The sequence below is a fragment of the Asparagus officinalis genome, chromosome 7 (genome assembly GCF_001876935.1).
Source record: "Asparagus officinalis chromosome 7, Aspof.V1, whole genome shotgun sequence".
NCBI classification, from domain to species: domain Eukaryota; kingdom Viridiplantae; phylum Streptophyta; class Magnoliopsida; order Asparagales; family Asparagaceae; genus Asparagus; species Asparagus officinalis.
In genome coordinates, this window is record NC_033800.1 from 107,214,611 (window position 1) to 107,240,206 (window position 25,596).

The window sequence follows — 25,596 nt, forward strand, 5'->3', positions numbered from 1 at the left end:
ATGCGGAACGGATTTAGACAATCCGCATGCTAGCCCGACTCAAACGGTAGTCAGTAAAGGCTAATCAAATCCGTTGAAGGCTTGGGTTAGCCAAAAATCCTAAAGTCAACGCCTAACACACGTCGTCGGGTAGTCTATTCCCGTGAGAAAGATGAAGTCTATGTATTCAATATCGTAGCACTAAGAGCATTAACTCTCTTAGCACAACGTCACATGCGGAGCGGACTTAGACAATTCGCATGCTAGCCCGACTCAAACGGTAATCGGTAAAGGCTTATCAAGCCCGTTGATGGCTGAGAATTTGCCAAAAATTCTATAAATGCAAGTCATTGAAGCATCATCTTCATTAGTTAGTCTCGTGACTTGAGCATCCAACAACTTCAGGATAAGATCCATACACACAGATGAATCAACTTTTATAGTTGGTCCTGCAACTCCGACATTTAGGACCGCCATGCTCCAATACCTCAAGAGCTTAAACTGTGTAAGAGAGATGGCAGGACGTGGTAGACCCCGTACCAGGAGAGCTACCCAGGCGGAGTCACAGCAGACTCCATTAGAGCAGCAGCCAGCTCAGTTCGAGCCTCAGCAGGCACCACCAGAGCCGCAGCAGGCTCCTCAGTACTTGGTGGATCTTATGGCTCCTCTCACATTTAGGACCGCCATGCTCCAATACCTCAAGAGCTTAAACTGTGTATACTCCAACAAATGTCAAGCGGTTCGAAACCCTAGGGTCGACGCCGGTTAATGCGTAACCCTAGGTCAACGCCAGTCAAGGTGTTGCGATCAAAAAAGTCAACACGAGTCAATATATCATGACGGAGATAGTCAGTTCGAAGTCAATTAGATGACACGAGCCAAACTCAACTCATCAGTCTTAGATTTGAGACTTCGACGACGGGCAGACGATAAACGGGGCACCAGAAGGATTTCAGCTATTCGTCAAAGCATCGAATAGACTGAAAATCGAAGGAGTCAGGAATTGAAGTTAACTACAGGTCCTTTACACTGACCAGGCTAAACCAGTCCTGAACCAGTCCTAAACTAGTCTTGAACCAGGCCGGTTCAGCTCATTCTTAATACTCCAATTAGGTATACGAGTATAAACTATTTCCTATCTTTGGTTGAGAAGTTTCTGGAGAATATTTTTCTAAAAATATTCTTAAGGATAAGTCAACAACGCTTCGCCGGACAACGCGTCGCAAATGAGAACTCAACGCTAACAATCGATGGTCAGTTCTATGTTGAACAAACACGAGCTAAAGATCAGAAAATCGGGAATCGACTTCAAGTTCAAAATTCTGACAACGGTCAGACAATAAATGCAGTGCCAGAACCCTTACAGACATTCGACCAAGCACCGAATAGCCTGAAGGATTGAAGGAATCAAGAACAGAAGCCATTCCAAGGTCCCGTTACACCGACTGAAGGTTGGGACAATCATATCCAAAGTATTCCAGACTCTTCTATAAAAGAACGAGGCTGAAATACTTTGGAGCGGGTATCTGTAGGCGTATAAAACTACTTATAGATCCCTTAACATAGCTCGGCACGGTGATTCAACAAACCAACGAACCATCGGGCGACAAATCCAAACACGATCATTGGATCGCAACACCGAAGCCAAGTGACACGCGACGAAGCGGATCAACGAGGCGAAGAGGATAACGAACCGCACGCGAACAACAGAATACATCCACTCGCGTCCGAAATCAAGCTAACGGTTCGGTGAGTCAACGAGTCATCCAACTATATAACGGATTCGAACTCAAACACCGAAGCGGATTTACTGCCAAATCAGGATCCGGACTGCTAAATCAGAGTCCAGATCAACAATAAAACTCAGATAAACCGCTAAACCGGACAACAGACACAACGGCGAACACCTGGCCAAAACCAAGCCACCCAAGGGTGGCTCGGTGGTTGAGCCACCCTAAGGTGGCTCGGCCACCCTAAGGTGGCTCGGCCATGGCTGAGCCACCCCAAGGTGGGTGGCTCCCCTCAGATCTGGGCCCAGATCCGCTTTCAGAGGCCATAAATAGAGGAGTAAGAGCTCATTTTTAAGGGGTTGGAATTTTGGAGCCGAAACTCTGCTGGATTGAGAACTCACCCTCGGATTTTCAACTTAGAAGACTCGGACTCTCAGATCTGGTTCTTGGCGATCATCCACGCCAAATAAGGCAGGAGTTCGAGAGAGATCAGATCTGAGATCTACACGGTTTTCCTCCGGATCAAAGCTTGGCTTTTGATCCCGAGAAGAGTCTCGATTTTGCTTGGTCAATTTCGATTACTAAAGGCTATTATTTCCTTGGCGAAATAGTACCCCTGGCTTTTATTTCCTTCGTGAAATAAAACCCGCTATACCGTGTAGATCCGACCGGATCAAGATCGCGCGGTGGTCCACGGATTAACCCCGGCGTAGGCGAAGAACCCACAAAAGCGAGAGACCACAAACCAGGATCTTGCGATTCGTTCGTCATAAAATAAAAGTTGTAATTTTTATTTCTTTTTGATTTTGTTGTAACCGGATCTTATAAAAAGACCGGATCTTTTGTAATCAAAAAACTATTACTTGAGAGTACAATGGAATCAATGAGTGCAATTTTTCCCGCGAACAGAAGTTCTGGAGAATTTTTATATGTAATATTCTTAAGGATAACCCGATCATGTAACTGAGTACAATGTCGGACCCAGTTCCACAAGGGAAGCTCGGGGTGGATTATTCATGTATCGGGAAGTTCCCAAAAGAATACCACGGGTGATATTCCTAGGGATAACCAAATCAATATAAAAGTGATAAGTAAAACATCCACATTTAAACTCTAAATGGCGGAAGGTTTTCCATTATTGTTATCAAATTCACTAATTCTCATGAGTTATCTTGTTGAGACGAGATTCGATCCTTTTGACAGATTAATCTTTCCTCACAAAAATCTCCAATGATCAAGTCAATTGATGGTGGGTCCACTAAATTTTCTGTCCGCCAATTCATGGCAATTTTCAAAGCTTGACGTGTTACGTCCTGATTACTTTACGTCAAAACCCTTCATCAAGTGGCCAGTAGAAACCAGTATTTCTACTGCTACTTGTATTCCACTCCCTTTGCTTTCACGTCAAACCTATAAAAGTTAGGGCCACAACCAAAATCCCCTCTCGATTCCTTCAATGAACGAGAGGCCCATAAATTGAGCGATCAAACCTTCCTATAGTTAGGATCATCTTAAACCTCCCATTCGGTCAAACCTTCCTACAGTTAGGACCAAAACCAAAATCCCCTCTCGATTCCTCTAATGAACGAGAGGTCCACTTTCAAATCGAGTGATCAAACCTTCCTATAGTTAGGATCACCTCAAACTCCCGCTTGGTCAAACCTTCCTACAGTTAGGGCCAAAACCACAATTCACTCTCGATAAACGAGGAATTCACCTTTAATTTGGTAATCCAACCTTCCGACAGTTAGGATTATCCGAATCTGTCCGATTCTCGGAGTGGAGATCCCACTTCTAGTTTCTTTTGTGCTGGAAATAGAATATAAAATTCTTCCTTTCCAGAATCAAGGAATAGAATATAAAATTCTTCCTTCCTTGTATTCGGGTTCGCCTTCACCCTAATAGAAGACCAGGAAATAAAATATAAAATTCTCCCTTTCCCACACCAACCTTTTTCAAGAATTTATCAATCTAGGATTCATCCTAGGAAGTTTATCCCGAATCCTAAGCAGGGATAAGCCTACGCCTAACACGCGCAGCCGATTTAGTCTTTCTCCGTAGAAAAAGACACCATAGTTCGATTCTGGGGTATCCTATCCTAAAACCTAAATAGGGATAAGTCTGCGCCTAACCCGTGCTACCAGTTAGTTCTTAACCGTTAAAAAGAACACCCGCCCACATATTCAACATTGTAGCAGGTTGTTATTAATAACACCAAAATCCATGCCTTACACACATGGGGAATTTCATCCTGAATCCTAAGAAAGGATATGCCGACGCCTAACACGCATCACCAGTTTAGTCTTTCTCCGTGGAAGAAGACACCAGAGTTCGATTCTGGGGTATCCTATCCTGAAACCTAAGTAGGGATAAGTCAGCGTCTAATACACGTTGCCGGGTAGCCTATTCCCGTAACAATGATGAAGTCTACGTATTCGAAGTCGTAGCAGCGAGTCTAAGGGAGTTCATTCCTGTAGGCGTATAAAACTGCCTATAGGTCCCTGAACACAACTCGGTACGGTGATTCGACAAACCAACGAACCATCGGGTAACGTATCTAAACACGAGTGTCAGTCCACAACACCGAAGCCAAGTGACACGCAATGAAGTGGATTAACGAGGCGACGAGGTTAACGAATCGCACGCAAGCAACGGAATGCATCCATTCGCGTGCGGAATCAAGCCAACAGTTCGGTGAGTCAACGAGTCATCCAACCATATAACGGATTCGAACTCGAACACCGAAGCGGATTTATTGCCAAATTAGGATTCAGATCAACAAATCAGAGTCCAAATCAACAGTAAAACTGGAAGACGGTAAAAACAACAAACACCTAGAGGGCTCGGTCAAAACCGAGCCAATCCTAGGTGGCTCGGCCAAAGCCAAGCCACCTAGGTGGCTCGGCCAAAGCCGAGCCACCTCCTAGGTGGCTCGGTGGCCGAGCCACCACCTGGTGGCTCGGCCAAAACCGAGCCACCAGGAGGTGGCTCAGTGGCCGAGCCACCTCCTAGTGTTGAGATCCGGTGCTCGGCGATCATCCACGTCAAAAGAGGCAGGAGTTCGAGAGGGATCGGATCTGAGATCTACGCGATTATCCTCCGGATCAAAGCTTGGCCTTTGATCTCGAGAAGGCTACTATTTCCTTGGTGAAGTAGTACCCGCGGCTGTTATTTCCTTCGTGAGATAACACCCGTTATATCATGTAGATCCGACCGGATCTAGATCACGCGGTGGTCCACGGATTAACCCCGACGCAGGCGAAGAACCCACAAAAGCGAGTGACCGCAAAACAGGAGCTCGCGATTCGTTTAAGGAAAGTTGTAATTTTTATTTCTTTTTTGATTTTGTTGTAACCGGATCTTATAAAAAGACCGGATCTTTGTAATCGATGGAATCAATGAAGAAAGCAATAATTTTTCCCGCGAACAATCTGGCGACCACAGTGGGAGCCAACGATCTCGCTGCCGAGATCGTCGCGTCGCAGCCGCGGATCTCGATCCCGGTTGAGGAGGAGGTCGAGTACGAATTCGACCAGCAAAAGTTCGAGGAGTATCTATCATCCTCGTCCGGATCCACGTCCCCCCGCAAGTCCAAGAAGTTCTCCTCCAGGAGAAAAGTTCGTTGGTTTGAAGAAGTTCAGAATGCCAACGAAGCTCTCACCCCAGCTGACGCCAAAGTTGCGTCGGGTGAAGTTCCGCTTGAGGGCGTTGTGACTCTCTCGAAGAGACCCCGCCAGAGGCGACGTCAACGCCTGGCGCGGCAACTCGCGAAGGCGATGGAGTCCACCGACGGAGTTCGCTATCATGCGGATCTGAAGAATAGGAGAGGCAAACAGCCTCAACCACCGATGAATGGCAGCTCTTCTAAGCCTCCAACGAACGAATGGGTCCGTGTCAAACGAAATCGTTCGACACTCGAAGAGCACATTCGCAAGTGCCGCGCAATGTCAGCGCAGGCACGGGCTCAAGTCCAAGAGGCCCGAAGAAGACTGCAGAAGGAAGTGGCCAAGAAGCCACCACCAACCCGTCAAGTTTGGAGGCCGAAGTCTAAAGCGGTGATTCAGACTAAGGCACAATCAGTGCGGCCTTCGAAGCAGGTTCAACCTCCGGTGAGCCGACCAAAGTCGTCAGTAATTCCAATAGCTTCTCCGGGAGATCCCGCGGAATCATCCTGAAGGAGAAAGTCAGTCTTGGAGTGCCTCGGGCCAAATCCCGACGAGAGAGGCAAAGCTCCAGTCCAAGAACGTTTGGGCATGATGAAGAAGTCCTGAACGACGCAACACGCTAGGGGTCACCATCACCTCCAACATGACAAGGAGCTCAAGGCAGCTGCGCGTACTAATTTGCGCATCGAAGTCCAGGAGCCCGCTGAGAACTCACGCCCACAAAGGCATGTTTCGAGGCGCGTGACTTTTGAAAGCCCAAAGAAGGCAGTTCGCCCTCAGAAGGAAACATTATCGTCTGATGACGATAATGTTATACCTGAGAAGTCGTGCCAACACACGATAGGTCAAGCAGACGAATTATACTATCGTGTTGGGGGTACGAGTAAAACCAGGAAGAGGAGTCCCCAAGGACTGGAAATTCAATGCCCTTGTTCCAAACTCATTCGGGCAGTATTGTCGGAGTGTAACTACACCAATACAGTTCTTGAAAGAGTTTCGGTTTTCGAAAGACTTAATACCGAAACGCCAAAACTAAGGCCTAGGCGTTTCCGACGAAGAAGAACGGTGGTTGAAGACGGAGAATTTCCGAGGGTCACCACTAACATGACCAGCAAGGGGACATCGGCACGGGATAATCTCGAGTCAATTCTGAAAGCACCCCGGCGTATAACCCATCTGCAGTCCGGAACCATCAAGCGTTCGGACAAGACTCCCTTCAGAAGATGAAGAATCTGATGCTGGCTCCGCGGTTGCATCAGATAATACGGTATCCAGCGAGGGACAACCCTGCGAGGCACTTATGATAAGTGCGGAACAAGTGGCCAAGATTCTTGAAGAGGCCATGGCTAAACAACAGGAGGCCTTCAGGTTCGAAATGCAGATGGCCATGCAGAACATGAAAGAAATGCATGACCAACAAATCCAAGCATTGACGAACCAGCAAGGCGAGCCGAGTCGTCGTAACCAGGTTAATCTGGAAGATGAGGACACAAATGCGAATGAGACTCATAATGCCAATAATCCTCCCATCAATGCAGGGGGTGGTAATAAGAATGCTAATGAAAACACAGGTGAAAGCTTGAAGATCAAGAACCTCGACAGCAAAATCAATACATTGATTTCCGCTCAAGAGATGAAGAAAACAGGCATTCCTTGTCCATACCCAAGAGAATGGGAATCGATCCCATATCCGGCGAAGTTCAATCTAATTAACTTCACGTCGTTTAATGGGATGGGTTCACCCACTCAGCAATTGATTTACTTCAAATCACACCTGGGGGTTATCTCTGGTAATGAGCCTCTGATGCTACGGTCCTTCGTTGGCACTCTTCGTGGAGCCGCCTTCGATTGGTATCGTCACCTCAAGACAGGAAGCGTGAATAGCTGGGACAACATGGAGACTAAATTCCTTGCTAATTTCTTTGACGACGACACAGAGATATCCATCGGGTCGTTGCTTGACGAGAAACAGAAAGACGGGGAATTGGTTGACACCTTTGTCAAAAGGTTCTGGAACAAGGCGATGAACTATCGGGACCCGATCACTGAGGAATTCATTCTCCAGACTTGCCACAACAACCTCGCGTTGGACGTGTTGGAAGCAATGGGGACAGCACCGTCCAAGACATGGAAGGATTTGAAGGTCCGAGGAGAGCAAGCCGAGCGATTCCTTGGAAGGAAGAAGGCGGAGAGAGGCCAACAGGCGACGAATGCTCCACAGCAGAATTACGTCCCACGGGGGAAAGGTAAGGCACATGCTAATGCAGTTGATGCTAATCAAACTTTCCAATTGCAACCTCAGCAACAGCCGCAGTAACAAGCACCACAACAATCTCGGGGGCAATGGCAACAACGGTCTCAGAAGCAGAAATCTTCGGAGCCGAGGTTTCCTAAAGTGTACTCCTTCAAAGATGACGAAGTTCCCGGCATCTTTAAGTACCTGTTGGAGAATAACAAAATACAGCTACCGGCGATTGTGGATCAAGAAGGGGCTAGCAAAGTGACGGATCCAAAGTATTGCGCATACCATAGAACGGTCCATCACCCTACCAAGTCGTGCTACCACCTCAAGGACAAGATCCAGGCGCTAATTGATGTAGGCGTCATAACCCCGAAGCCGTCCAAGAATGTTGGAGCAAATGCGGTGTCAATCAGCTTTGAATCGATGCCCACAATATGGTTCAAACCAGAGCGCATCACCAAAGTAGGAATGAAGACAGTGAACGATGACCCACATGGACAGCGCCAAAAAGGACTTATGCCACACACAGCCCCAAACGGCGAAATCCTCTGGGTTCATCCCACTCTCATTGAAGACGAACAGTGGGCGACTTCCTCGAGAAGAAAGGGCAAAGGCAAATCCTGCAATGCTACATCCGCAATCTTCGAGGAGGATGGCGATGAACCTCCTACTTTCCCGCTCTCCGAAGAAGAACAAGAAGTCTTAGCCACTAGAAGCGGAAATGAGTATCACTACAATTATCCTCCACCTAGTGAGCAGGGGGTGACTAAACGGGGACCAGCCAAAACTCTCACGGAGATGGGGGTGATTATGAGTCTTACACCGGGTGAAGAGGCTCGAAGACAGCCGGTGAATAAAGCGAAAGAGAAGAATCCCCAGGAGGTTCAGAATCCGAAGCAGTCTCGATTCAGCCGCCCGATTGAAAGAGACAAACCGGAAAGCTCGAAGACTCCGTAAGTCTTCGATATAATGGCTCAATTAGCCAACATTCCAGCACGGATAACGCTGTATGAGTTGCTGCGGTTGTCCAAGGAAACCAGGGAGGCCTTGCAAAAAGCTTTGGCCAATTCAGAGGTGTTTCTGACTCAAATCAAGCCAGTGCCTGAAGAGCCAGAACCGCTGAGTCAACACTGCAATATAGCGACTAAGAACCTTTCCTACATTACTTTCACCAAAGAGGATATGCAGACGAAGAATTCGAACCACGATCGACCGCTATATTTTATTGGGTACATTGGCTCCAGCAAAGTTAAGCGAATCCAAGTGGATCCGGGTTCTGCTGTGAGTATTATGCCGCTTCGCTTGATGCATTTCCTCGGCATCCCAGTTAGCAAGTTGGCGTCCACGGGCACTGTTATCTATGCATTCAATACTAGTGGGTCAAGACCCTTGGGTAAGATCCGGGTAAAGTGTCAAATGGGAGATTTGAAGACAGAAGTCACATGTTATGTGATCGATGCCGAAACTTCATATAATTTACTATTGGGCCGGCCTTGGATCCATAGTAACGTTATAATCCCCTCCACTCTCCATTAGTGTTTGAAATATGTCGACACTGATAATAAGGTTAGGACGGTGGTCGCGGATAAGCAACCATTCAAAGGGTATAAGAATTATTTCACTGATTCTCTCCTGTATGGTAACGAATCCGATACTAAATCATCGGCCCATGGCACGAACAGCGGAGAAGAAGCTGATACCGAAGCCGAATTTGATTACAATGGAAGTTATGTTCTAAATGACATTGTACCCTTTGTAATCAACCTTGACGATGAACAATCGTCGGAAGGCAGATGTAACTGGCAACTTGCCAATAATGAAATAAATAACGATTTAGAGTACTCCCTGTCTCTTGATGACGTGATAAAAGAGTTGTATGATAATCCTTATTTGTATATGCCGCTTCGATCGTCCTATATAACAAAGGAACGCCTCCAGCATTCTTTCGGAACAACCCTGGTCGTCCCGAACAAAATAAGAGGCGCAAAAGAAGTGATTTACGGTAAAGGAAAAATCTCTCCATTACCAGATCATTTCTTAAGGGAAGATGAGGATGATGACAAACCTGGTCGCCATTTATCTAAGTATAGTCCGGAAGCGCGCAAGCTCATGGAAAAGCAGGGATATGATTTCACACTCGGAGAAGGTCTATACTTCGATCGAGGTCCTCGTACTCCAGCCAAAGCGGCATATGTACCAAAAGGAAAACCCGATGATTATTATAAATACGGACGAGGGTTAGGGTATGAATCTTCTTCAGAAGACGAATGTTGCTGGTTAATCAATAACCAATCATCTAAGCAATACAAAGATGGAAATTCGTCAGATGCCTCGGAATGAGATTCTGATACAAATCTGGGGGAAGCTTTCAAAGCCCTAATGGCGAACATGGCTACAGCTGATCCGTCCACAATGGAAGATGACGATCAAGTGCCAACATGGGAAGACCCGTGGGTTCATCACTTGAACATGCGGTATGGTGATAGGTTCGAACAGAGAGAACCCCCCATTGAAGATAAAATAGTCCAAGTTAACATGGGTGATGAGGCCAACCCAAAGCCTATATTCATCAGCGATAGTCTTCCCTCCAATGAGAAGGAGGAATTGATTGCTCTCATCAGGGAATACATTAACGTCTTCGCATGGAACTATGAAGATATGCCTGGGCTCGACCCCAATGTGGCAATGCACCGCCTCGATATCAAGCCGGATGCCAAACCTGTCAAACAACAGCAAAGACGGTTTCGTCCGCAGATTATGGAAGCCACTGAGGCAGAGGTTAAGAAGTTGATCGAATCAGGATTTATCCGAGAGGAACAACATCCAGACTGGTTAGCCAATATTATTCCAGTCATGAAGAAGAACGGTAAAATCAGGATCTGTATCGACTTCAGAGACCTGAACACGGCATGTCCAAAAGACGACTTTCCTCTCCCGATCACAGATGTCATTATCGACAATACGTGAGGATTTGAGAGAATATCTTTTATGGATGGTTTTTCAGGATATAACCAAATCAAGATGCACCCAGATGACGAGAAGCATACAGCGTTCAGAACGCCCCTCGGTGTCTTTTGCTACACGGTGATGCCTTTCGGTCTTAAGAATGCAGGCGCCACGTACCAATGAGCAATGACTAATATTTTCCAAGAACATCTCAGAAAAACAGTCGAATGCTACGTTGATGATTTGGTTGTAAAAAGCCGCAACAAAGAAGATCACATCAAGGACTTGAAGACGATGTTCAATCTCATGCGGAGTCATCAATTGAAGATGAACCCCACTAAATCCTTCCTTGGGATGTCCAGCGGAAAATTCCTTGGATTCGTTGTCACCACTAAAGGTATACATATCGATCCTGATAAGGTGAAGGCGATACATGAACTACAACCCCCTAGAAATCTGAGAGAGCTCAGAGGATTGCAAGGGTGTTTAGCTTACATCCGGTGGTTCATCTCAAACCTTTCTGGGAAGTGCCAACCATTCTCTAAACTAAACAAGAAAGTTGTGTCATTTATTTGGGACGACGCCTACCAAAAAGCGTTTGAAGATATCAAAACATATCTGACGAATCCTCCTGTTCTCGTTGCACTAAAATCAGGTAGACCGTTCTTGATTTATCTCAAGGTGATGAACCAATCGATAAGTGCTTTACTAGCACAAGACGATGATAATGGTCACGAACAGGCAGTCTTTTACCTAAGTCGGACCTTGATCGGCGTCGAGTCTCGATATCCGATGATTGAGAAAGAATGCCTCGCATTGGTATTCGCAATGCAAAAGATGCGGCATTACTTGGTTGGACAGACGATTTACGTCATTTCCAACGTTAATCCAGTACGGGTGTTTATGACGCAACCGGCCTCGATGAATTGGCGGTTAGCGAAGTGGACCCTTCTCTTGTCCCAATATGATTTGCACTTCAAGCAGCAGAAGTCGATCAAAGGACAAGCGATTTGCGATCTTTGGCGGCAAACCCGACAACAGATACGGCAGAAGTATATAATGACTTGCCGGATGAAACCCATGAGGTTAACACTAGTCGCACCAACAAGTATGGCAATTATACTTTGATGGTGCTTCGAGAGCAAATAATAGGGATATAACCCCCGGATGTTCTACAGTCTCCTCCGGAGTTGGAGTTGTCTTAATTTCCCCGGGGAAGCATGTGATGCCTCGGGCGTATTCATTGACTAGTCCATGTTCCAATAATGTAGCTGAGTACAACGCGCTTCTCATTGGACTCAGTTTCGCCAAGGAGCTGGGGGTCGAATATCTCGAAGCTTTTGGAGATTCTCAATTGATAGTCAACCAAGTCCGTGGAGAGTACAAAGTCAGGAACCAAGACCTAATCCCGTACCACCAGGAAGCCATCAGAATGGTAGATTCTTTTGAAGAATTCTTTATTGAATACATCTCTCGTCTCCAGAACGCTTATGCGGATGCACTGGCAGCACTAGCAGTATCACTTGCAGCCTCCCAAAACTGAGCTGTTAGTCACAGTAAGGACGCATCAGCTCTGCATACCCATATACGATATGGATATTGAAGAGGAAGATGACGGAAACATAAACGCCAAGGAGGTGAATTCAACTCAAATTGGGTCTGAGTCCCGAGATTGGCGCTTTCCTATCATTTACTACGTCCAATATGGTATTTTGCCAGAGGATGTAAAAGAAAGGGAATCAATCTGCCAAAGAGCACCAAGATTCTTCTATAATACCGAGATCCATACATTATACCGTAGAGGGTACGATGGTTTGTTCCAAGATTCTTCTATAATACCGAGATCCATACATTATACCGTAGAGGGTACGATGGTTTGTTACTCCGATGCCTTTCGAACAAAGAAGCAGAAGAAGTTCTTAAGGAAGCACACGAAGGAGAATGTGGTGCGCATCAGCCCGGTCCTAAACTGTATGATCGTATCAGGAGAATGGGACATTTTTGGCCAACAATGATTCGTGACGTAATCGAATACGCCCGAGAGTGTCATGCTTGTCAAATACATGCAAATTACATGCACCAACCACCAGAGCAGTTGCACATGTCAACGATGTCTTGGCCGTTCGAGACATGGGGCATGGACATTGTCGGTCCTATTTTTCCCCCTTCAGTCAAAAGTGATCGATTCATTCTCGTGATCACGGATTACTTTTCAAAGTGGGCTGAAGCAATTCCGCTTAGAGAAGTGAAGACGAACAACGTCATCAATTTCATCAAGCATCATGTCATATACAGACACGGCGTGCCAAGACGGATCATTCATGACAACGGTCCACAGTTCATAAGCAACGCCTTCGTCAGGTTTTGTGACAAGTTCAAAATTGAAGATATTTCGTCAACAGCTTACTATCCCGCTGCGAATGGATTAGCTGAGGCATTTAACAAGACGATTATTAAAATCTTGTCAAAGCTCGTGAGGACCAATAAACGAGACTGGGACGATAAACTCGGTGAAGCACTCTGGTCTTTTCGCACCACCATACGCACACCTACAGGAGCCACCCCATATTCGTTGGTATACGGATGTGAAGCTGTGCTACCATTGGAGATTCAAATCCCATCCCTTCGGATCGCTCTCGCAACCAAGATGAAGACAGAAGAACAACATCAGAAACGTCTCGAAGAACTCAAAAGGTTGGATGAAAAGCACTTGGAAGCTCAACAAGAAATTGAGTTTTATCAAGCCCGAATATCTAGGGCCTTTAACAAAAGAGTCCGACAGAGAAGCTTCAAGGAAGGAGATCTGGTCCTCGCTGCTCGCCGACCGATAATCCTCAACTCCAAGTAGATAGGTAAATTTGAATCCAAATGGGAAGGACCGTTTGTGATAGACACAGTCTACTCAAACACCGCATATCACCTGATTACTCAAGAGGGCGACAGGCAATTAATGCCAATAAATGAGAAGTTCTTAAAAAAGTACTATCCCTAGTACATTCAGGATAACCCATTCACCGGGAAGTTCCTTGAAGAATACTACACTTAATATTCTAGAGGATAACCCAAAATCATTATCACCACCAAAATCCCTCACTGATCAATTTCAATTGACAGTGAGTCCACCAAAAATATCTTTCTGGTCCTCTTGACTCTTCCTATGAACAAGAGGTCCACTTTCAGTTCAGAGTCCCCTTTCGATAAACGAAAGAACTCCCTTCTTTTCTCTTTGGTTAAGCCTTCTCATGGTTATAACCTAAGTTAAAATTTCATTTCGATAAACAAAAAAACTCATTTTCAGATTAGATAACCAATCCTATAAAAGGTAAGTTTATCTAAATTTTCTAGATTCTCGGAGTGGGGATCCCACTTCTAGTTTCTTTCGCGCTGAAAATAGAATATAAAATTCTTCCTTTCCAGAATCAGGGAATAGAATATAAAATTATTCCTTCCTTGTATTCGGGTTCGCCTTCACCCTAAAAGAAGACCGAGAAACAGAATATAAAATTCTTCCTTTCCCAAACCGACCTTTTCCAAAATTTATCAATCTAGGATTCATCCTAGGAAGTTTATCCCGAATCTTATGTAGGGATAAGTCTGCGCCTAACACGCGCTGCCGGTTTAGTCTTTTTCTGTAGAAAAAGATACCAGAGTTCGATTCTGGGGTATTCTATCCTGAAACCTAAGCAAGGATAAGTCTGCGCTTAACCCGCGCTGCCAGTTAGTTCTTAACCATTAAAAAGAACACACGTCTGCATATTCAACATTGTGGCAGGTTGTTATTAATAACACCAAAATCCATGCCTTACACGTATGGGGAATTTCATCCTGAATCCTAAGAAAGGATATGCCGACGCCTAACACGCGGCGCCGGTTTAGTCTTTCTCCGTAGAAAAAGACACCAGAGTTCGATTCTGGGGTATTTTATCCCGAAACCTAAGTAGGGATAAGTCAGCATCTAATACACGTTGTCGGGTAGCCTATTCCCATAACAAGGGTGAAGTCTACGTATTCGAAGTCGTAGCGCTGAGTCTAAGAGAATTCACTCTCTCAGCACAACGTTACATGCGGAACAGATTTAGACAATCCGCATGCTAGCCCGATTCAAACGGTAATCGGTAAAGGCTTATCAAACCCGTTGAAGGCTGAGGGTTAGCCAAAAATCCTAAAGTCAACACCTAACACGTGTCACCGGGTAGCCTATTCCCGTAACAATGGCGAAGTCTATGTATTCGACATCATAGCACAAAGTCTCAGAGAATTCACTCTCTTAGCATAACGTTACATGCGGAACGGATTTAGAAAATCCGCATGCTAGCCCGATTTAAACGGTAATCGGTAAAGGCTTACCAAACCCGTTGAAGGCTGAGGGTTTTCCAAAAATCCTATAAGTATTATGGTCAATCATTTCAAACGGAATGAGGAATCATAATAAAGATAAAGATAAAAACCAGTTTCACTAAGAAGATCAAAAGTCAAAGTATTCAGCAAATGAAATCATACATCAAGCCCATGGCTAAAAATCTGCTGACTAAACTTAGACAGCTTCTCATCATAAGCTTGCCTAAGCTCATCCTGCAACTCGGCTCTGATGGACTCTTCAGTCACGGCTGAAGTCTTCACAACAACCTCCTCTGTCTCAACCAGCTTCTGTTTCAAGGACCTCAGCTCATCAGATAAAGCAGTGTGTGCTTGCTGATCTTGTATCTTCGTCATCTGAAGAATACTCAAAGTCTCCTCTTTCTCACGGAGTTCTCTTCGGAGCTGATCTATCTGGGTCTCACAAGAGGCAATAGAAGAATCAAGCTCGTCGAGTGAGGATGATCTAATAACAAGGTTAGCCTCAACTCGGCCTAGCCGGTCCTGCTGTACCTGAATCTCGAGCTCAGCAAGAATCCGAGTATCACGCCATGTCTGTAAGTGAGTATCCAACTCGGCAGCAATGAATGAAGAGGCACCTGCATCCCGGAGCTCACGGAACATCTGAAGCCCGTGCTCTAGATAGCCAAGGTCATCAACTATAGCCTTCGCCAGATCCGGGTATCCTGCATCCCTTATCGAATTTATCCTAGAATCAAGGAATGGCTTAAACTGGTGAAGGGAAAGTCCGCCGTGGAAGAGTTTGCCAAGCATAGCATTCACAAAGGAGAAGAAAGAACGGACTTCTATGCAGATGACGATCTTCTCAGGGTCATTGTTCGATAACAACTCCTTCACGAGGACATGAAGACGAGAAGGAAGCCCTACACAAAAAGGAAAAATTCGTCAAAAGCCTTAATGAAGAAATAAATGACATTTCTCAGTTGCTTAATTTATACCTCCTTCCCCTTGAGTCACTGGGGGTAGTGGGGGTGTAACGGCTGTGGATGTATCGGCTGGTGTAGCTGGTCTCACAGCCGGCTCAACAGGATCAGTCTTGACAAAAGCCAGATCTGGGTATCCTGCATCCCTTATTGAGCTTATCCTAGAATCAACTATAGCCTTCCCTAAGAACCATCCTCGGGATTCTTAGGGAGTGTAGACTCAGGAAACATATCCTCAGGCATCTGGTCATCAATCTGAGGAGAGTCATACATGAAGTGGAGCATAGGAGTGTCCACAAGCAAACCTTCCCCGTCGAAATCTTCGGTCAGGAAATCTAACATGAGAAAATATAAACACGGCGAAAGAAGAATGAAGAGACTATGACCAAGGAAATGACTTACCTCCTACGGGTGCTTCAGCCTCTTCACTCTCAAAGTCCATGTTTGCCTCCTGCAATTTATCTAAAAGAGCAAGAAGCATGGAGACGATTAGGGAATGCACGAATTTTGGATCATTCAACTTCTTCGTGTGCCATCTAAAAGATATATTGTCAATGGTAGATGTACCTGGATTCGCTGAATCGGGTCCTACATTGATAGCCTCCCTAACATCGGCAGCTTCTGCAGGCTTTTCTACCTGGTACGGTGAGTCAGGCTCATCAGAAGATACAAAATCATGAGGAGCGGGATCGGGACTCAACTCGCCTTCCTCGCGCTCTCCTGCATAGAATGGAAAAGCATGAGCCTGAAATTCTAAACGATCAAGAGAATGGTCTATAGAGTAGATGTTACCTCCATCTCTAGCAGAATCGTCACTAGCCAAATCCATGTCAGATGCTCACGGATCTGCACGCGGCTTGTGGACTAGTTTCTTCCGCCTAGCAGCTGGAGCAGCAGTTGAAGGTCTTGCCCGAGTAAAAGGACGAAATTCTTCTTCACTGTCGGTCGCTGTCCCTAAAATATCAGATAGTGGTCAGGACTAACAATTCTGAAATGCAGAGCGAAAAGATAGGTGACTAACCTCACTCGAAATCTTCCTCGTAGTCTTCAGGATCTCCGCCTGAGGCCTCTCCAGCAGAACTGAAGGCCTTATTTCCTTCTGCGTCAATTCGGCGAGTCTTGCCCCGCGCCCTCTGTGACCGAGCACCGTCCCGAATCACACGAGAATCAACCTGAGAAGCTTTCTCGGCCACTAACTCTTCAATCGGCTTCACGGGGACAGTTTTGGTAGGTATGGCTCTATGAAACACTGATTCCTCACCCGAAAAGTCAGATAACCCGGCCTAATGTTCATTAGCCAATTAAAGTATCCAATATCTAAATGAGTTTGATACTCTCTCAGCTTCTCCTCATCAATCAAACACTCTCCATATCGGCTGGAGAACTACAGAAAGCAAGTGGAGAATGCCCAACACTTGTGGAACTGTAGCTGCCTTATGATGTCAGGGAATCCTCGACCCTCCAACTTGCCATTCTCAAGCAACTGTAGTAGGGGAACAGAGTGGTCTGTGGCGTTCGGTACCGACATCATATCAGAACGATGAAGGACAAACCAAGCCATCAAATAAGTATACGGAAGCTCCACCTTAATGGTAAGAATCTGAGTCGGCGATTCACTTTCTTTCCGTGTAAAAGCACTAGAAATCTGTCGAAGCCCTCGATGAATGTTAGCCACCATCACCGGAAGAAGCAAAAGTTCCTTTTTGTAGGCAAGTTGAACCGCTGGGTAGAGCACTTCCAATAGTAAAGCGTCACTGGACTGATACGGGACCACGTATTTCTTTAACCAGATGGCGAGGTAACCGGCAAGAAGGGTCATCGGCCGAATCGGTGCGGTCGCATGCCATAAGAATGATTTAAACTTGGTCCCTGCAGGAAAGCCACTCTCAGGATTGCTAAAGGTATAGGAATGAGCGTTAATCTTCTTCAGTAGAATATTAACCCCTGAAGGAGTGAGTGGTGCCAGCTCACAAATAGCCTCGCCGGAATTGCTCTCTAGATTTCTGAACAAATAAGACGCGAACTGCTTCAGGCTCACATTTGATTTAGTCCTCTTCGCTAAGGGCTCAGACTGTGCCAAAGCAATATGGTAGTGACATGTGAGATCCCATAAAGTCTCATAGCGGTCGGGCATACGGTCCTTCAGCTGACTCAATTCATGGTTGGAAGGAAAGTACTCCTGATATAACATCTGACCCATGGCAAACCAGAAATCTTGTGCATCTCATGGAGAGCCAAGCCCAACTCTCCTTGCCTAGTCAGAAAAGTGTTCGAATCCGGGTTATAGAGCTCGCACAAAGCAAAGAAATGCTTAGCGCTGACAGGAAAGCCATACATGGAGGCACGAATAGCTGCATATAGACCACAAGCGTGCAACTCCTTGCTCCATCGGCTTAAGACGTATTTCGTCATGCGAGTCCACCAAAGCTTGTCTAGAGAATGGACCCAGCCATAAAAGCTGTGACGCGTCGCAGGCATCTCCCGTCCTAAGTCAGCGAGGCGATTCCTCAAAGTAGAGGCAGAGGCAAGAAACTCGTTACGTGGCAGTGCATCTAGTCCCAGTACTCTAGGACGCAATCCAATGATGTGATTCCTGCTCGAACCAAGAACTGCCTGATGAGTGATATAGCCACAGTGAACGCTCTCATGCTCCTCCGTCAAGCGCCACGACATCTCCCGTTTAGCAGCCTGACGCCTAAGCTCAGTCAACGAGCAGTGTCGAGGAATCTTCGGCAAATATATGAAACCACCGCTATTCTTATGGAGCCACTGCTCGGCATTAATGAACACTGCATTAGGATCTCTGACAGAATCGCCAAATAAAAAGTCAGTCTTCCTGAGAGACTGAACAGAACTGGCATCCTTCACAAAAGGCGCATCTGTAATCAACTGTCGAAGAGCTCGATGTCCACCTTCCTTCACCACTTGGGCAACCTCTGTCGACGTGCCCGGAACAAACTGAAGCATAAGTGGAATGGGTGGAAAATCATCGGACGTCGAATAATACTCGTCACGACGTTCGTTCACCGTGAGATGAAAATGCTCCGGAAGGATACTCCACTGAAAACAAGCAATTAAACGTTTGTTAATTCCAGTTATAAAAGGAAATTGAACTCATCTTACAAATGGGTAGTATAGAGTCATTGCCTTATAAAGGGTGAGACGATTTGGCCACATTGTGCATTCATAAGATAGGGTATATCGACAATATATCCCTGCCTTATAAGGCACAATGCAGCGTGAAAACGCCCCCTTTATTTTGAGATATGGTTTTGACCAAGCAAAACCTATCTTTAATCCTCACCAAGGGAGAACAACGTGGGGAAAAAGGACTAATTTGCAAATTTCTAAGAAAAAGAGGACTAATTTGTAAATTTCCAAATATGCCAAAAATAGCTCACCAGCATACGAGGGAAGCACGCCATCAGCCGACGCAGCAGGGGAGCGACCTCTCGGGACACGCGACATGATGATCTGCAAAATAAATTAGGGGATTAGATCCAGAAAAAAAAAATTCCCCTTTTTTATTGCAATTCTACCCCCCTGAAAGACGAGCTCGAGGCGCCAAATCATAATCCTAACCCTCACATGCGATCCCACAAATTCATAAATTGAATTAAGCATGAAATATGTTAAAATCATGGAGGATATACCTGAAAGAAAGCTCGAGGATCCGACAAAAATCAGATCCATGAAATATGTTAAAATCATGGAGGATATACCTGAAAGAAAGCTCGAGGATCCGACAAAAATCAGATCCGACAAAAATATGTTAAAATTTTTATATGGAAATTTTTGAGGGATTTTTCAGTCTAAGATCCAAAGGAAGACTAGATCTAAGACAATTGTAAAGATTTGAGGGAGAAAGGATGCTCGAGGGAAGAGAAAATCCAAAAAGAGGGACAAGGGGGGGCGGCCCTAGAGAGGAGGAAAAGAGAGGCTTTTATAGGTGAACCAGCCTTGAACCAGACCGGACCAGGTTGAACCAGACCAGACCAGTCTAAATCAGTTCAAAAGAGGCTGAACCAGGCCAAACCAGGCTGAACCAGCCCAAGCCAGACTGAACCAGACCAGACCAAGATGAACCAGTCTGAACCAGTCTTGAACCAATCCTGAACCAGCCTTGAACCAGTCTTGAACTAGGTTGAACCAGTTTGAACCATATTTGAACCATAACTCAAATTGAAGTTAAGAGAACAATGACTTCAATGAAGAAAACAATTTTTCCCGCGAACAATTCTATTAGCACAACGTCACATGCGGAACGGATTTAGACAATCCGCATGCTAGCCCGACTCAAACGGTAGTCGGTAAAGGCTAATCAAATCCGTTGAAGGCTGGGGGTTAGCCAAAAATCCTAAAGTCAACGCCTAACACGCGTTGCCGGGTAGCCTATTCCCGTAACAAATGGTAAAGCCTATGTATTCGACATCATAGCACAAAGTCTCAGAGAATTCACTCTCTTAGCACAACGTTACATGCGCATGCTAGCCCGACTCAAACGGTAGTCGGTAAAGGCTTATCAAACCCGTTGATGGCTGAGAATTCGCCAAAAATTCTATAAATGTGAGTCATTGACGCATCAACTTTATGAGTTGGTCTCGTGACTTGGGCATCCAACAACTTCGGGTTAATATCCATATATGCAGATGAAACAACTGTAATAGTTGGTCCTGTAGCCCCAAATTTGAGACCGCCACACTTTGAAAAGTATAAGAGTATAAACTGCTTCTCAAGACTCCAGCAGATGTATGAGTATAAACTGTGTCAAACGCCGGACAACGCGTTGCAAATGAAGACTCAACGCCAACAATCGATGGTCGTTTCTATGTTAAAACAGCAAACACGAGCTAAAGATTATAAAATCAGGAATTGACTTCAAGTTCAAAATTCCGACAATGGTCAGATAATAAATGCAGCATCGGAACCCTTGCAGACATTCGACAAAGCACCGAATAGCCTGGAGGAATGAAGGAATTAAGAATAGAAGTCATTCCAAAGTCTCGTCATACCGATTGAAGGTTGGGACAATCATATCCAAAGTGTTCCAGACTCTTCCATAATGGAACGAGGTTGAAATACTTTGGAGGGGGTATCTGTAGGCGTATAAAACTACCTAAAGGTCCCTTAACACAGCTCGGCGTGGTGATTCGACAGACCAACGAACCATCGAGTGATATATCCAAGCATGTTCGTTAGACCACAACACTAAAGCCAAGTGAGACGCGACGAAGCGGATTAACGAGGCGACGAGGTTAACGAACTACACGCAAACAACAGAATACATCCAATTGCGTTTCCAATCAAACTAACGGGTCGATGAATCAATGAGTCATCCAACCATAGAGTCCACCACATCAAACAAGATCGGGAGCGGACTCGAACGAATCAAGATCAAATCAAGATCGAATTCGGACTCAAATCAGAGTCCAGATCAACAATGAAGTTCGAATAAACCGCAAAACTGGAAAACGGGCACAAAACCAAACACCTGGAGGGCTCGGCCGAAACCGAGCCACCTCTAGGTGGCTCGGTGGCCGAGCCACCTCTAGGTGGCTCGGGGGGCGCGCCACCCACCTGGTGGCTCAGCCAAAACCGAGCCACCAAGAGGTGGCTCGGTGGCCGAGCCACCTGGGCCCCACTGAGATCTGGGCCCAGATCTGAGCCCAGATCTGGATTGAGATGCCTATAAATAGAGAAGGAGGGTTTATTTTTGAGGGGTTGGACTTTTGATTGAACTTTGGAGGCGAAACTCTGCCGGATCAAGAGTTAAACCTCGGAGTTTTGGAGCTTGGAAGACTCGGGCTTTTCAGATATGGTTCTTGGTGGTCATCCATGTCAAATAAGGTAGGAGTTCGAGAGAGATCAGATCTGAGATCCACACGGTTATCCTCCGGATCAAACCTTGGTTTTTGATCCCGAGAAGAGTATCGATTTCGCTTGGTCGATTTCGATTACTTCTCCGGATCAAACCTTGGTTTTTGATCCCGAGAAGAGTATCGATTTCGCTTGGTCGATTTCGATTACTTGGGACTATTATTTCCTTGGCGAAATAATCCCCTCGGTTGTTATTTCCTTTGTGAAATAGCACCCATCATACCGTGTAGATCTGACCGGATCAAGCTCGCGCGGTGGTCCACGGATTAATCCCGACGTAGGCAAAGAACCCACACAAGCAAGAGATCGCAAAACAGGATCTTGTGATTTGTTCCGAAAGAAGGAAAGTTGTAATTTTTTTATCTTTGTTTGATTTTGTTGTAACCGGATCTTATAAAAAGACCGAATCTTTTGTAACCGATAAACTGTTGCTTAAGGAAATAATGACATCAACAAAGATGATTTTCCCCGCGAACAGGCCTGCTGTATTTCTCTTATACATAGATCGGGATTAATATTTAATTATCTACAATTTGAGATATATGGTATATACATAAGGGTAGTTTGGATTATTTCGCTCGACGTACTACATCTCGAGTTGTAGATTTTTAATTATTAATTTCATCTAGTGTATGACCTTGTTACTTGGATGATTATTCTGATCGTTGGCTGCATGATCGACTACTTGGATGATTATTCTGATCGTTGGCTGCATGATCGACTTGTTACTTGGTTGACTTTCTTGGATTCTCCTGATTATTATATTCTAGTGGTAGATTGGTTGACTTTCTTGGATTCTCCTGATTATTATATTCTAGTGGTAGATTGCATTTAGGTTATTAGTATTCAAGTAGCATGCTTCTTTTACTATTATTACTGTTTTTGCTTGTGTCGTTCGACTGTTCATATTTCTCCATTGTGGGATCTTGCCGTGTGCCATGCACCCTGACGTACACCTGTTTTTCTCTGGTGTACGTCAGATTTAGGAGATGAGCAGCCTCAGTTCGGGATAGTACAGGAGCCAGATGATTTGCAGCAGTAAGGTCTTCCACATGGATCAAAAGAATAATCTGAAGCTTAGACTTTTATTTCTGTAGTAGTTGATGAGCGCTAGATCTCTTTTGCAGAACCTTATTTTATTTAGTCAGATGTTGGATTTAGTTGTTTTAGCAGTACTTTCCTTTTATTTCTATTGGACTATGTATTTTTATATTTTTAGTTAGACCGTTTTGTAATAAGGGCGTGTTTGACCCAACTCTGTGTGCTGGATGATATTCTATTTGTGATATGTATCTTTTCCATTCTGAGTTGTTCATTATACTCTTGCTATGTGTGATCGGGGACCTTTGACTTCGTATTTTACATTTTCTTAACGTTTAGCGTATTAGATTGAGTAGAAAGAGTTTTATTATTTATTTCTACTCAACCTAATACGTCGTGGGCTTGTTCACGTTCCGGTTCCCAGGTATTTTGGGAAGCGTGGCGTGACAGGTTTTATTGGTGGCCCATGCAGGTCATGGTCCCGAGTCCTCACTAGTAAGGATATGGTAGACAATTTAGATACATATCATATTTCATCCGTAAGACTACAATTAAGTTCTAATACTATTATTTTGATAATTATATTTTAGTTACTATTTTTACAATATATTATTTTGATTTTTACCTTGGTTATCCTCTCAATCCTCGTTTTTCCTTAGAACCATGGTGATTACGCGTGGTAATGGTAGCCAGCCCAGTAGCAGTACAACACAGCCTGAAGTGGAACCGCACCAGCTTTTGGAGATGATTCATGGATTGGTGGCGAATCAGCAGTTCTTGGCTGGGCATTTGCAGCGGGAGCCTCAGCATCAGCCTCCCCATCGTCCAGAGTCTAGTGTTAGGGAGTTCCGGTATATGCGGCCCCCTTCTTTCTCTGGTACTGAAGGACCCCTAGCAGCGGAGGAATTCTTGAAGGTCACTGAGACTATTCTCACGGTGACCCATATTGCCCCTGCTGAATGGGTTGACCTTATGGATATTCAGCTCACCGACACCGCTCGGATTTGGTGGACTGCAAAAAAGGCTCATTTGGAGAGACTGATTTTGTGGGATAAATTCACAGACCGCTTCAACAGGAAATATTTTCCTCAGTCAGCTCGGGATGAACTCCTACGAAGATTTGTTGAGCTCAAGCAAGGAGGGCGAACAGTTGACGAGTACGAGGCTGAGTTTTCTTCTATGAGCCGATATGCTCCCCACTTGGTTACAGACCCTACGAATAGGAGGCATCAGTTTCAGATGGGTCTGAACTAGTATATTAGATTGGCTCTAGCTGATAGAGCACTTGCAACCTACGACACCATGTTGGATGCCGCACGCGAGATCGAGAGCGTTCAAAGGGAGCCTGAAGACCCACATGTGATCCAGAGCAGGACACCAGCAGCTCCGGCCTGAGATGACGAGCATACACCTTCGAGGCAGCAGCAGAATCTGCAACGACAATAGTTTTCTCAGCGCCAGCCACTTCCTCTTGTGCATCCCTATCAGCACCCTGGAGTGCAGACCCATGGTCAGTCTTCAGTGAAGTGTTCTTATTGTGGGCACGCTGGGCATACCCATCAGGAGTGCCGTAGGCGACTTCATCAGTGCTATGCTTGTGGAACCCCCGACCATGTCAGCCGGGACTGTCCTCAGCGACAACAGGCCAGCTTGCCCCCACCTCCAGTTCGGACAGCTCTTCTAGCTCCACCTTGGTCAGCCTCAGCAGCTCCAACTTAGCACAGACCTTACCCTCGAGCAGGACCACTTCCTCCACAACAGCAGGTTTATCAGGGAGCGCAGATGCAACAACCACCACATCAGACATTCATGATTACGGCCGTGGAAACTGAGGCAAACGACCAGGTTATTACAGGTAAGAGTTGTTCATTCTCAATTTTACTTGCATGTGATTTTCCTTATTAGTATTGCCTGATGATATTATGATAGTATTTATTTATGAGTGCTAGTTTAGACGTATTTTCTTCCTCCTGTAATATGCAACGTTCTTGTTTTTTCTGTTCTTGCTTTATCACCCTTTGACTCTGGGGCTTCCTATTGTTTATTGTCTCATCGATTTGCGAGTACCCACTCTTGTTCCATATCTCTGTCCTTGGGTTTGAATTCCGAGGACGGAATTTGTTTTAAGGGGGGGGGGGGTAGGATGTAAGGACCGTGATTTTTGATTTTGATTTGAATAAAATTTTTTGGTATTTAAATATTAAATATTATTTTTCTAAAAGAGTATTTGTATTTTTCCTAATTTTTTATGATTTAAAAATATGGTATTATAATATTTTAATGGTTTTTTAATTATAAATTTAGCTGTTCGGTAAAACTTTATAAATTAATAGTTAATTATTCATTATTGTTATTATTATTTTGAACATAAAATTTTAATATTTATTTGAATTATTTTTCTTGTATATTTTTATATAGGGGTATTTTCCCTGTGTTTTCCCCCTTACCGGTATATTTACCCTGTATATCTCTCTTCATCTCTGTGTATCTCTCCCTCTCCTACCCCACTTCCCCTAAATCACTCCTTAATTTCCTCCTCATTTCCCGCAATTCCCTCCTCATGTTTCCTCCCTGATTCCCCCAAAACCCACGTGATTCTCTCTCTCTCCCCTCAAAAGAAATCCCACCCTCATTCTCTCTCCTCTATTATTTATCCAGCTCACTCCTCATCTCTCTATCCTGTCTCACTCTCTTCTCTCAGCTCTCTTTATATATATCTCTCTCCCCATCATCACCACCATCAACCTCTCTCTGACACACTCTCTCTCTCCCTATCTCCATCTCATTCCCCGTCGCTCAAACCCCCTCTACCACCA

At 45.1% G+C, this 25,596-nt stretch overlaps 1 protein-coding gene across 1 annotated transcript; it reads left to right on the top strand.

Moving 5' to 3' along the window:
• On the top strand, nt 23,444–24,034 carry LOC109847613. Its single transcript, XM_020416844.1, has one exon. It carries the CDS (start codon nt 23,444–23,446, stop codon nt 24,032–24,034), a length of 591 nt encoding a protein of 196 aa, XP_020272433.1.